Source organism: Gopherus flavomarginatus, chromosome 1, assembly GCF_025201925.1.
Source record: "Gopherus flavomarginatus isolate rGopFla2 chromosome 1, rGopFla2.mat.asm, whole genome shotgun sequence".
Classification (NCBI taxonomy): Eukaryota; Metazoa; Chordata; order Testudines; family Testudinidae; genus Gopherus; species Gopherus flavomarginatus.
The window spans coordinates 224,604,290-224,617,601 of NC_066617.1; the positions used below are offsets into that span (position 1 = coordinate 224,604,290).

At 38.2% G+C, this 13,312-nt stretch overlaps 1 protein-coding gene across 2 annotated transcripts in view; it reads right to left on the reverse strand.

The window, feature by feature from the left end:
- Positions 1-6,558: 6,558 nt before the first annotated feature.
- PDK3 (pyruvate dehydrogenase kinase 3) overlaps positions 6,559-13,312 on the reverse strand; it is a 121,461-nt gene continuing 114,707 nt past the window's right edge. Inside the window, exons 11-12 of one of the 2 annotated variants that reach the window (XR_007772114.1) lie at positions 12,760-13,082; positions 6,559-6,653 (exon numbers count right to left, since the gene is read on the reverse strand). Coding sequence is in view for 1 of the 2 variants with exons in the window: in XM_050936661.1 (XP_050792618.1) it covers positions 12,939-13,082 (144 nt within the window). In the remaining variant the exon portion in view is untranslated. Of the gene's footprint in view, positions 6,654-10,664; positions 13,083-13,312 lie in introns of those variants that run through there. The other variant, XM_050936661.1, reaches the window with a different exon arrangement.

Here is a 13,312-nt window from a genome sequence, read left to right on the forward strand (position 1 = left end):
GTAGGTGGTTAGGAGTTGTTGATGCCACCCTCTTTTAAAGATACATGAAGGTCACCGATCTCCTGCTGGAAAAACTAAACCTTTAAAAGCAGCAAAGAATCCTGTGGCACCTTATAGACTAACAGACGTTTTGGAGCATGAGCTTTCGTGGGTGAATACCCACTTCCTCAGATACTAAACCTTTAGTTCACCAACATCCTGAAGTACAGAAACTACCACTCATGCAGCATACAGAATGGTATATGAACAAACAAAATGAAGAGAGAAAAGAATAAAATAGGTTCCTCTAACTGAATACAAGGTTAAATAGTTTATTTGCAATAAAATGACTCACTCTTCTATAATGACAGAGTTGGCTTAACCTTAGATATGTAAAAGAATCATTCATGGACTAAAGTCACATATTAAACGTGCTTCTACAGAACAGTGGGTCTATTAACATAAAACAAACACAAGATTAAGGTGAAACAAAACAGGAAAAATAGAAAATGTTGCATAGGGAAAGAATACCAGTGAGAAGTCTGCACCACAACACAATGTGCAGCATGCTAAAATGGGTTTCGCATTTTAGGTGTCCACACACTTCACATACATGGGAAAACCCTGTGTCACTTTTTAAAAAACACACAAATACTAGTGACCCCATTCATTGAAAGTAGTCCAGTGTAATACAAAAAGTAGCTAGACCTGATCAATGTTAAAGGGTGGGATTGAAAGTTACAATAATAAGGGATTGTTTGTATGAAAACATACTGCAAACATAATTTACTTGTTTAATCATAAAGAGCAATGCCAATTTAACTTGATTTTTTATTTGACTCCATTACTTTTTTTCCCAATCATAAACAATTTCCAATTACTTAGATTAAGAGCAAAGTAAAAGAAAGTGTTGGCAGCCACCAATTTAAGCATTTTGCCTTGCTAACCTTACACTTCAGCAGAAGCAAACAAGGTGCATACTGTCCTCAGAACAGGAGACACAAAAAGGAGTATGTTTGAATGAGAGATCCAAGAGCAGGTTGTCTCAAAGGCGGATAGGGAACAGTCTTCTAATGAATTGCTTTGAATGAGTCACTGGCCCAGCTGATGCTTTTGATCAGAATATGTAATAGATTTAATTTACTAATTAATTTCATTTTATACTATGGTTTGAGAAATCAGTAAAACCTCAACAAAAATGAACAGCCCCAATGGCAAGAGACTCTATGAATACAGCCAAATTTGACTCAAACAGCTTACAAGTTTAATTTTTCTATTAAGAAAATTCTTCAGACAAAAAAAAAAATACAGTGTAAAAAATATTTTAAAATAGATTACTATTTAAGACTTCTGGTTACACGGCCAGAAAAAAATCCACATACTGAATAACTAGATTGAATTGCATTAAAGAAGTCTGCGAAATAAAAATGTAAGAATAGTGTAATGGGACATGAGTACTAGTGTCATAAGTTGAGTTTTTGATGTGATCCTGTGTCCTGAAGCTACATATCTTAATTATATTGCTGCTGCAACTGGTAGCTCTCGATTCTAGGACAGCTACTGACAGACATTAGATAGTACATACTGACAGATTTTGCTATTTCAATGCTATGTAATTACCCGCTTCCTACCTCCGAGATGCCAAGGGGAAGGCAGTGAGGAAATGCAATGCAGATTCCTTACAGATAATAAAAATATTTCTTCAGGGAAAAGAAAGTGACCTCAGACCTAGCAATATATTTATTCTTGTAATTTAGTTGAGTGGTTAGAGAAAGAGACTGGGAATCAGGGAACCTGGGTTTCAATCTCTTTATCTGCCCCAGAAGTGTTAGGTAAGTAACTTAAATTCCTCTGTGTCCCTATTTTTCCTTCTATAAAATGAGGAAAATTATACCATACTTACCTAACTTCACAAAGAGGTTTGAGAATTTCAAGATGAAAGTTGCCTGGTGTTATTTTGACAGTTCAAATGTCCAATGTTATCTAAGAATATTTAAAGCCACAAAGCCACAAAGATGCACAAAAACAAACATTACAACTCAGAAAAAAAGAAATAGCATTTAATTATGGAAAAATGTGGTGACAAGACAAACTATCCAGACATACATATAAATACGGCACATTGGAATTCTAAATATTTTGCAAATCTAATTTTCTCAAATATAAGTAACATATTCCAAGACAAAAAATAATGCTTTTCCATGCAAATCCAGTCTTCAAAATTAAAATAATTTAGGTATGAAAAATAATCCACTATATACTCATAATAATTAACCTTCCTGCGGTTGACTTTTTCATCCTTATTATTACTGAACAGGAGTGCTTAATAAAAATTCCAGTAGAAAATATTACAATCTATAGCTGAAAATTATTCTGAATTACAGTATACAACAAAAGTCTAGCTACATCTAATTAAACTGGATTAGCATGTCTCTGAAAAGGATTTATAGCATAGGGGAAAAAAGCGCTTTGCAAATTCAGTCCCATTTCATTGTTTAATTCTTAAGCTTTGATGGTATCAAAAATCCAAAGTCAGTAATTCCTCATCTGGTACATTAAGCATTTTATTTAAAAAATGCATACAATTTAAAAATAAGATACACGTGTAACAGAACGAGTTTGCAGACTCAAATCACTCGTTGCCATTATAGGTTTCCATCACACGTACCAGAGAAGAGGATGCACTAGAGTTCTAAGCATTTTGCTAGCTACAGGCTCAATTTAGACACACGAGTTCAGATAATTGTCCTTTTCAGCTGCAGAACTTTAACAGAGCTTCTACAGTTTATAGGTCATGAAGCCTAAGATTTCACAAGGCAAACACAAGCTTCTGGATAGCTCAAGTGCAGGAACATAAACTGGCGAGGAATCACTATATCCCAATGAAATACATAGGAAGTAGCCTACACTGACTGCTGGCACTGTATCCATTCAACTAAGAGAGAACACTAATATTGACAGATAGGTGAGTCACTACAACTACATGAAATATAGTGCTATCATCTCTTTAAAATGGCTGCAGGACCTGCAATTTTTGTAGCACCTTGAACTGAAAAAGCCTTGAAGGTGCTCCGATACAATGGCCATGCACATAACACCTAGAAAGAGAAGTTCTCTGCCCCACCAGCAAATGTCACGGTACATTAGCAAATTCCCAAAGCTGCTTTTGAATTGTTTAATTATTGCTTGGGAATAAAAAATCCTTGAACAAAACCTAATCAAGTTAATTGTCAGAAGTGGCTGCATAGATTCTTCTCAAATGCAAAATGACAGCTGGTCTGTCCAACATGCTCATGGGACCCATAAGAACACCACAGTTTGCCCAGGACACCCATGGTTTTAAGCAACAGCAATATCCACCAGTTGCCTTTTGCCTTCCTTCAGTCAGCAACCGGCGTGCCAGATCACAGTAAATTCAGATCTCAAGTTTTTTATGCAGTTTGAACCAGATTGTGATGTACAGGAGTGAAAACAATAGAAAGATATTAGAATGGTATCTTTCCCTTTTTGCTTCACTTATCTTTTGCTTATATGAATGGTGAGATCAATCTTTCCCTGATCAAAGGACTACGTCCTGTCTACCAACAAGTTCCCTGAGACTTCAGCAGAAAGTTTGGAAGTCTTAAAGACATACCAGAAAAATGAAATTGTACAGAAAGGAATTAATCATTTAAATGTCAAGCTTTCCAGAGGCAACAGTCATATACATTTGCACAATGCTCATCACTAGGACCCTCATTCTCACTGGGCTTCTGGGTAATAAATATCAAATAAAAATGGTCAAGATTTTCACAACTAGTGATTTGAGCCCCCAAAAAATAAGCCTGATTTTCACAGAGTGGGCATCACTGGCAATCAGGCTGGTAACCAGGTAAGGGATCTCACTCTTTAAGAGAGTTAACTGGCCCCGCTGAGTACATGGTTGCTCAGGGTGGAATATAAAAGGAAGGGGAAGCTGGACCAAAAGGGGAAATAAAGGGAAGAGTGTGCCCTCTCCCCTGCTGGCTGTCTGAGGCAGGCAAAGCCTCTGGAGATTATCTGCCCAGTGTTTCTCAGCTGATTTGGGTTTTTGTTTTGTTTTGTGAAGATTGTGTGGAAAGGCCCTTAAAAGGTTTGGTGATTTATTTCCATTCCTTTGCTGGTGAAATGGCCCACCAGCTTACAGACTCCAAGTTGTCTCCAGTAGGGCACCCAAAATCACGTAACAAATGGCTAGTGAGATAAAAGTCAAACAACCTACAGCAATCCTTGCACCAAAAAATGCTGGACATCAAGTTTAGAGCGTGTATTACATGTACAAGTACTACAGCTCCTTAATTCTTCATGTTCTTCAATATAAACCTTGCAAATGTTTTTTCTATATACATGCTACTGTGTATATGTCCCTCTAATAAGATAGCTTTTTCTGGAACCCAACAACAGAGTTTTGCTGTGGTCTCTGGGTATTTCAAAAGAGCACTTCATATTTACAAACTGTCACATTGACCAATTGACTGGTAGGTGGCAACTTACTTTATTTAAATTTACCACAGAACCCTTTAAGATAAAACAACCCCTGCAGTTGAATCCACTGACATTGAGACGAGGACAGGGAGTGTTAGGAGCACCTGTTAGTACTATCACATTCTAGGCAGTAATTTCCCAATTCCTATTTAAGAGACCTGGGGCTCTCACTCTCCTATGAATATGCTCAGGGAACAGCAACTAATTTGATTCAGGAAATACAAGTCCATAGATATACACAGAATGAAAAACAGCTGTGATAAAAGTCACAGTCATAAGCTGTTGAGTTTAGATTATAAATGAAAAGAGGAAAGCAAGTTTTATTCTAGGATCGCCTGGGAAAGCAGATTAACGAAGACATCAGATGAATGTGTGACCAAGTATCTCAAAAGGCTGGACTCAGTATGGTTTGTGCAGTCATGAGTAAAGCATCTATTAAATTCTACAAAAATGCCAAAGTCACACATATGCTTTCTAAGTTGTCATACTGTTTAGTAAGCAGCCATCTTTTGACTTATGATTCACAACTCTATCTACTTGTGTTTCAAAATCCTTCTCAAAGCAACTATTTTATTCAATTTTGTTTACTAAATTTTTTTTTACAAAAGTATTGCAGTGTTGTAGGTTTTTGGTATGGTGCCTTCTTTAAAGAATTGTGTAATATAGACCTTGCTAGCATGAGGCTCTAGCTTCCTTAAAATAAGTCTTAATTATTCCAAGTGTCACAAGAGTCACTAGAAGATAAATTAACTAAAAAAAGAAATTTAATTTACCTTTCCTTTAGACTGAAAATGAGAAGGTCTTATTATCAAAGTAAATTGTTTCTGACAAGGTTATGAGACTCTTTGGAAGTTGTGTTCAGAAGTTTCCTAAAAAGCAAGAACCTAGATCATATCTGACAGGAACGCAACAACATATATACATCTATATTTATTAAACAGATTAAAACTTTCAACCTTAAAAATCAATCCAGAACTTTCAACCTTAAAAATCAATCCGGAAAACTCAGATTACCTTGTAACTACAAAATAAATACACCTGAATGAAACCTACTGACAAGTCATGGTACTAGAGTAGCTCTTTTTAAAGAAGCAGTTATATCGATTACGTGCAGATCATAGATATAATTGAACATAAAACAAACAGAAACTAAGATTTGGCATTACTAAATAAACCTTTGGGGGAAAACCATTTGAAACTCCCAAACCTCTGTGTCCAAGATAACCTGGGAAAAATTCAAAATGGTTGATTATAAAAACAGAGCAGACTAACAAAAACAACTATTTAAGTACTGATTTTGTGACATACAGTTATCCTGGGCTCTATACAGAAGTACTTCTGACATCAAAAGTAAAATCCACATCAAATTTGAAGAAACTAATGGTATATTTACAGTTTCCTTGCTAAAACTGCTTAATACTCCCATTCAGCAATTCACTTAACCACCTGTTTAACTTTAACAAAGTCAGAGAAATTTAAGCATGTGCTTAAGCTAAATATGTACTTAAGCACGTTGCCGAATAAAGGCCTAAATAAGCCCCTTCTGACTAATATAAATCTACACAGTTGGTCACTTCCCTTAAAGACCTCACCACCATATAATCTTTTTCTTAAAAATTTGACAACAATGAAAAGGAAAAAGAAAGGAAGCTTGAGCATATACAACAAACAGATGGTTCCCAGATTAGAAACAATTCCTACATAAACAAAAACTCATCTCAATGGAATGTCTTGAAAAAAGTTGACTACCCCTCTCCACACACACCTAAATAGCCAAACTAATTCAAACTGTTATTTACCAACATTATAACCCATGCCTCCTCAAGGGATTAACAATATGATAAAAGTGCTTTTGCTTTGAGTGACCCAAAGCAGTTACCATTATGAATACTTTTCAGTGATCTATCATGCCAAGTGATTCTACCAGTCAGGTATCTGCACCATAAACCATCTGACAATTTCATGCTATGTTAGCAGTTTCAGCAGAGAGAGCAAGGAAGGAATGGACATGGGGTCTCACACCTGAAGGCAGTCCCTGCTGAACAGGTTTGAAGCACACTGGCAGAGCAGAGTGGGGAAACTTGCACAGCCATTGCCCACAGTTTGTAGATGGAGGACTTTGAAAATTTCCTTTGAATTGAACACCCCTGAAAGATGCCAGTTTGACAGTCCTGGAAATCAAACAAATAAATAAAAGAAATAAAAAAGGCATGCTACAGTATTAGGTGGCACACATCAAAGTATCACGTAAAACATATACAGTCCTACCAATATTACCCAAGTGTTTTGAATTGTAGAAGGAGCAAATTTAATTATGCCAATCTGAACTATTTTAAGGCATCTTTAGTAATGAAATTAAAACAAATGAAATAAAAGATAATAAAAATTAAGTCAACAGAAAAAACATTTTACAGAACACCACAGACAGAGATTATTTTAAGGACTGTTGATAGTTTAGGTCTTGATCCTGCAAACAGATTGACTTGAATAGGATTACTCTCATGAGTAGTTAACATACAGGACTGAGCCCTGAGGTTGCTATATCCTTAGTAGTTGTGTTTCTTTAATAATCTTTTGATAAACTCCTCTTCTTATTAAATACTAAAATAAATCATCTTTAGTGTAAACTGCATCAGAGGATTCTTTTATCGCTGAACCACATTAGAATATTTTCATTCATGAGTAAGTGAACATCCAGAAAGAGATGATGAGCTGTTACAAAACCACAGCATCTTTGCTACAACCAAGGAAACACACATACTAATTAGATGACTAACAACTGCCAACTTGGCATGGATTGTGTCAAGAGATGAATATACTTGACCCTAAAATTTAGGTGTTTTTATACAAAATTATTTAAATCAGTCAATCTCACTTTGCAATTTATAGCACCTTAGATGTATGCATCTAAAAGCACTTTATAAAAAAATTAAGGGTGAAATCAACGGGAGTTTTGCCACTGACTTCAACGTGCCCAAGATTTCACCCAAATGCTTTGTCTAGCTTGTGTGATCACACCCCACCCCACTGAAATGCAGTCACCTTTAGGCTGGAAGCAAAAACTGAACTCTGCACAACACTTAAGGCCATTAAAAAATATATCCAACTGGCGGTATAGGCAGGATTTATAACCGGAGATAAAATTTGGCAAGAACACCAAGATGTGCATCATAAAAACAAGAACGGCCATACCGGGTCAGACCAATGGTCCATCTAGCCCAGTATCCTGTCTTCCAACAGTGATCAGCACGACATGCTTCAGAGGGAATGAACAGTGCAATTTATTGAGTAATCCATCCCGTTGTTCAGTCCCAGCTTCTGGCAGTCAAAGGTTTAGGAACACAAGTGCATAGGACTGCGTACCTGACCATCCTGGCATTGACAGACCTATCCTCCATGAACGGATCCAATTCTTTTTTTCAACTCAGTTATACTTCTGGCTTTCACAACATCCTCTGGCAAGGAGTTCCACAGGTTGACTGTGTTTTGTGTGAAGTACTTCCTTAAACCTGCTGATTATTAATTTCATTGGATGACACCTGGTTCTTGTGTTCTGTGAAGGGGTAAATAATACCTCCTTATGCACTCTCTCCATAACATTCATGATTTCATAGATCTCTATCATATCCCTCCTCGCTTGTCTCTTTTCTAAGTTGAACAGTCCCAGTCTTTTTAATTTTTCCTCATGTGGAATCTGTTCTAGACCCTTAGTCATTTGTGTTGCCCTTCTCTATACTTTTCCAATTCTAATATATCTGTTCTGAGATGTGGTAACCAGAACTGCAGTATTCAAGCTGTGGGCATACAACGGATTTAAATAGTGGCATTATATTTTTTGTCTTATTATCTATCCCTTTCTTAAAGGTTCCTAATATTGTCAGCTTTTTTGACTGTGTTGAACATTGAGCAAATGTTCTCAGAGGACTATCCACAATGACCCCACAATCTCTTTCTTGGGTGGTAACAGCTAATTTAGACCCCATCATTTTGTATGGATAGTTGGGATCATGCTCTCCAATGTGCATAACTTTGCATTTATCAACATTCAATTTCATCTGCCATTTTGCTGCCTAGTCACCCAGTTTTGTGAGATCCCATTGTAGCTCTTCACAGTCAGCTTTGGACTCAACTATCTTGCATAATTGTGTGTCATCTGCAAATTTTGCGTCATCTGCAAATTTTGCCACCTCACTGTTTACCCCTTTTTCCAAGATTATCTGAGTATGTTGAACAGCACAGGTCCCAGTACAAATCTTTGGGGGGTACCCAGCTATTGACCACTCCATTGTGAAAACTGACCATTTATTCCTACCCTTTGTATCCTATCTTTTAACCAGTTACTGATCCAGGAGAGGACATTCATGCTCCTTCAAAAAGTGGGGAGGGAACTACAAAACCATGAGGACAGGACCTCCATTTTAAATATTATCCAAAAGATAAACTGCAGGACTCTCTCCTCCCTATCAAACTTCCCCTGCTGACAATTCCTTTCCACTCCCACAGGTCAACATGCTGCTGAGGGTGATCACTTGAGTTAGGGAGGTCAAACCTGGGGCAGAAGTGAGCTCTGTGCGGGTAGGTAGGCTGGTAGCTTAGGTAAGGCAGAAAAAGAGAGAGGTACTTCTAGGGAAATCCTGCACAACTGCAGCACAGCAGAAAAATGCCCTCCCCACAGAATCCCTTTGCTTCCTTGCAGAAAATGGTTTCTGTGGGGAAGCAAAGAGAAGCTTCGCTAGTGCTCACTCACCCCTCCTGACAGCTCAGATGCAGCTGTTCAGGCAGCCAGGGGGAGAGGAGTTTGGGGATGCCCTGGCCACCCAGGGACGTTGGTCCCAGCTGGGGATGGGGGTGGGAGGGCTTTGGAGGAGGCTGGAGATGGAGTTCCCCCTCCCCCTTCCCTTCCCGAAGCAGCCCGGATTGGGTCAGATCAAGCCCCAGAAACTCCCCCTGGCTACAGGAAGCTCTGCACCATGGGAGGGGTGTGTGTGTGTCCGGGTCCAGGCAGCGAGGTGAGGCTCAGTCGGGGAGGGGGGTTGGTGCAGAGGGGGAGGTCCGGATTCACAGGTATTGGGCGGACAGGGGGAGCAGCTCCCTGTACAGTGACCCCTCCCCCCACATGTGTACCTGGAATCTCACCGAGCCCTCTTTGTATCAGGAGCCCCCCACACCCCACCCTGCCTCACCCCGAATCAGGAGCCACTCATAGCCAGACCCCCACCTCACTGAGCTCCAACCAGCTGCATCCTGACCCCCCCACCCCACCAAGCCCTAACCACCTTCACCTCATGCTCCCTTGCAGAGTCCTATTCCCCCTGCACCCAGAACCTCGCACCAAGCCCCTGTGCACCCAGATTCCCCCCAGACCCTCCACTGAGCTGCTCACACGCAGGTTGCACCACACAGAACCTTGGCACTCTTGATGAAATTCTGCACCAAAAATAAATAAATAAAAAAATTCTGCAAAGTTCTGCATTTGTCAAAATAACACAAACACAATAATATAATCATACCATTTTCAATTGTTTTGGTAATTTATTTCAAAATACTTGTCAGCAAATAATTGAAAATGGTGTGATTAAACTGTGTTATTTTGACAAATAAAAGATGCAGAATTTTAAAATATTGTGCACAGAATATTTAATTTTTTGGCACAGAATTCCCTCAGGAGTACGGAGAGGGAGACCAACCACTGGGAGTGGGGCCTGCCTGCACTCAGCAAGAGTGACTAGAGGATGACAGGAAAACAGAGGAAGTAGGAGTGCCTGGTGGAAAGAGAAGAGAGTAGAATCTGCTCTCATCTCCCTTCTCTGAACTATCAGGACATGCAGAGGATTCGACGAATAAATTGCCAATTGCAGCCATTTCAGAGGACACGAGTTTTCAAGTACGCAATAGGATGTGAAGAAAATGTATATGGCACCAACTCCTCTTCCCTAGAGCAGTAAGGAGCATCTGGTGGCCAATCTGCAAGTGACAGAAACTTTCTTTGCTTAAGAAGGACCAAAGCATTCATCCTATTCAGTAGTCAGATTAGCCCTGAATGGCAAACAAATTGTTTTAGTTAAAGTAGTGACTCCATTATGGTAATACCTGCCCTTCATATCTTCACTTCTCATTCACTGGCTTCTGCATTTATTTTCTTAATGTACTTCTGCTACACAAAAGGGAATTTCTGCTTAACATTCCTGTGCCTGGACTATTTTATTCATTTTCATTTATAAACCACCAGTTAGCCAAGATTTCCCCAAACAGAAGCAGTCTAGACCTAAAAATCACTCAATGCGTCGTAACATTACTTTTTCCTAATAACTGCAAACATTTTACACTTCTCATACATGTATTCTGTTCTTTGATGTTCACAGTTAATTATATTTTCAAGCAAATTTTACATTTTGCCACTTCTTGGATAATCTCTTTCTCAGTCTCCCCGTATGACCAGTTTTCATCTACTTTTTTGGGGAATCTTTCAAACAGCAACAAGGATACAACCTAAAAAGAAGGAGATTGTAAAAGTACAAAAGATGGCAGGAACAGATTTTTTTTTCCCTCCAAACTGACTAGATTTCTGGTCTAATGTGTCCTTTAAAATTAAGATTCTAGCCATTTAAAGTATTCTTCAGTGACTACACTGATTTTTCCACAGTGACAGATGGACCACTTGGCTGTAGCATGTGAATAGCAGTTTTCTCTCTCTTCAACCATGCGGGATTATTGTTTAACATCGGCCCTCAATCGTGCACAAATTTTACAGGTGGTAACTTCCACACAAGTACGTAGAAGTGTCTGCAGGATCAGGACTTTATCTTTTCTCAGTTTGTGCATCAAAAAAAAGGGGTGCTGAGAGACTGAATTGCTTACAAGGTGCTTTGAGATCCTTGGATGAAGTGTGTTATGTAAGTGCAAAGTAACATCATTACTCTAACTCAACTAAGTTTTTAAAAAAAAAATCCAGGAAGTTCTCACCCTTTCCTTATTTATCTAACGGACTAATTCTTACAAAATAAATATTCAGGAGGACAAAGGGATATTTTGCTGAGTTTTAGTAAATAAGGTTTGTCTAGTTAAAATCTTGCAATATCTTTCAAACAATATCAAAACACCACAGATATTGAGGGTGAATCTTCAAGTACAGTTGTTGTTAGAATCCATTCTACCTTTACTCTTGTAGTTAGGATATTACCAGAACGCCTAACTTCTATAGTACACTCTATGGACCCACAATATCAGAGGCAACATTTGGTGGAAACTTGGTATAGTACAGCTTCTTGACATTCGTAAGTAACTCTCAACCAATTTTAGAGAATGCTGTTAAATGAATCTCTCTCTCTCCTTGGAAAAGTCACCAACTTCTTATCAGCCATCTCCTATTTTCAATTATCCTTCATTGTTTCTATTATGCTCCCAGTTTAATAATATTTAGACCAGTAATGCTTTCCAAAAGCCAGTGTGCAACAACTCTCTCTATATAGTGCAAATTCAAATGACCAGACTATTGTCTTTTGCTACATAGATAAATAACTTGGCAAATTATTTACCGTTTTACAACTAATCAGGTTCCAGGTGACCAACAGTCTTAAGGCAAATTCATTTACATGACTGGCCATCTGGTTTCTCAGTATGCTTTCCCAAAAGCAAAGCAAAAAAGTATCTGACAGGCAAAGAACATCACATAAAATTTATTCTCTCACCTCTGTATCAATGGGAGTTACTTGCAAGAATGGAGAGAAGCACTGACCCCTTATAATCTTCTCTTAAAATAATGTGATTTATCATTTGGCATTTTGTGCAAATTCAGTAAAACATTAAGGTGCATATTAAGAGGTGAAAGTTGCAATGCCTTACAAGAATATATATTTTTGGACGCACTTGACAGATGGATTTGTGAATATGGGGAAAGCATCAGTTTAAAGCTACAGAAACGTTCTAAGAACAATGAATCTCTATTGTCATTAGCTATAAGATCTGAAGAGCCCAAAAGGATTTTATATAACAGATGACACTGACTGTGCAATATGAAACTGCAGCAAAAAGTGGATTTTCTAAGCACACATTCAGCTATGTTAGAACTTGTCTGTTACATCATATGGCTGAGTAAGATGCTATTGACTGTTAAAGGGATTCTACAGATCTTGCTGATTTTTATTTGTTCCTAAACACTGGAATACCCTTTCGCTATACAGTTGTATACTTAAGTGCAACCACAGTGCAATCCCATTTGTCAATATAAAACCAAACAAACCAAGCATATTTTGGTAAAGTTGTTATAACACCACCTACATCAAAAATGCTTAGTGCTTTTCTTAAGTTTCATACATCACTTTGTTTTTGCAATTTCAGTGCCCTGACAGGACTTTGTATGGAAGTAATTGGCTACTGTGGTTCAGAGGATTTTGGAACAAAGCATAGACTTTAAACTGAATGCAGAAGTCGTCTTCGGGAGAGACAAAGGTGGTAAATTATCGATTAGCTTTGTATTTAGACGCATCCCTGGGTTCACTGCTAGGATTGCTCCAGTCATCAGCTTCGGGTGTAGTCTTGTAGTGTCGCCATGCTGACTTATTAAAAACTGGAAGTCTTTCAAATGATTCACTTGAAAGAGCCTATAAAATGAAAGCAACAGTAACAGATTGTTGTACGTATCTCAGCAACAAAGTGGTAGACAAGATAACAGACTCTTTGTGAACACTAACTTCTGCATTCAACGAAAGTTTCAACTATTTACATGTTCCCCACACATATTTTAGAAGCCACTTAGACTATGCTTATGGTGACCTAGTTCAAAATGGGTTGATCATATTGCAATAAAAATCCATGAAAAAAAATCCATTTT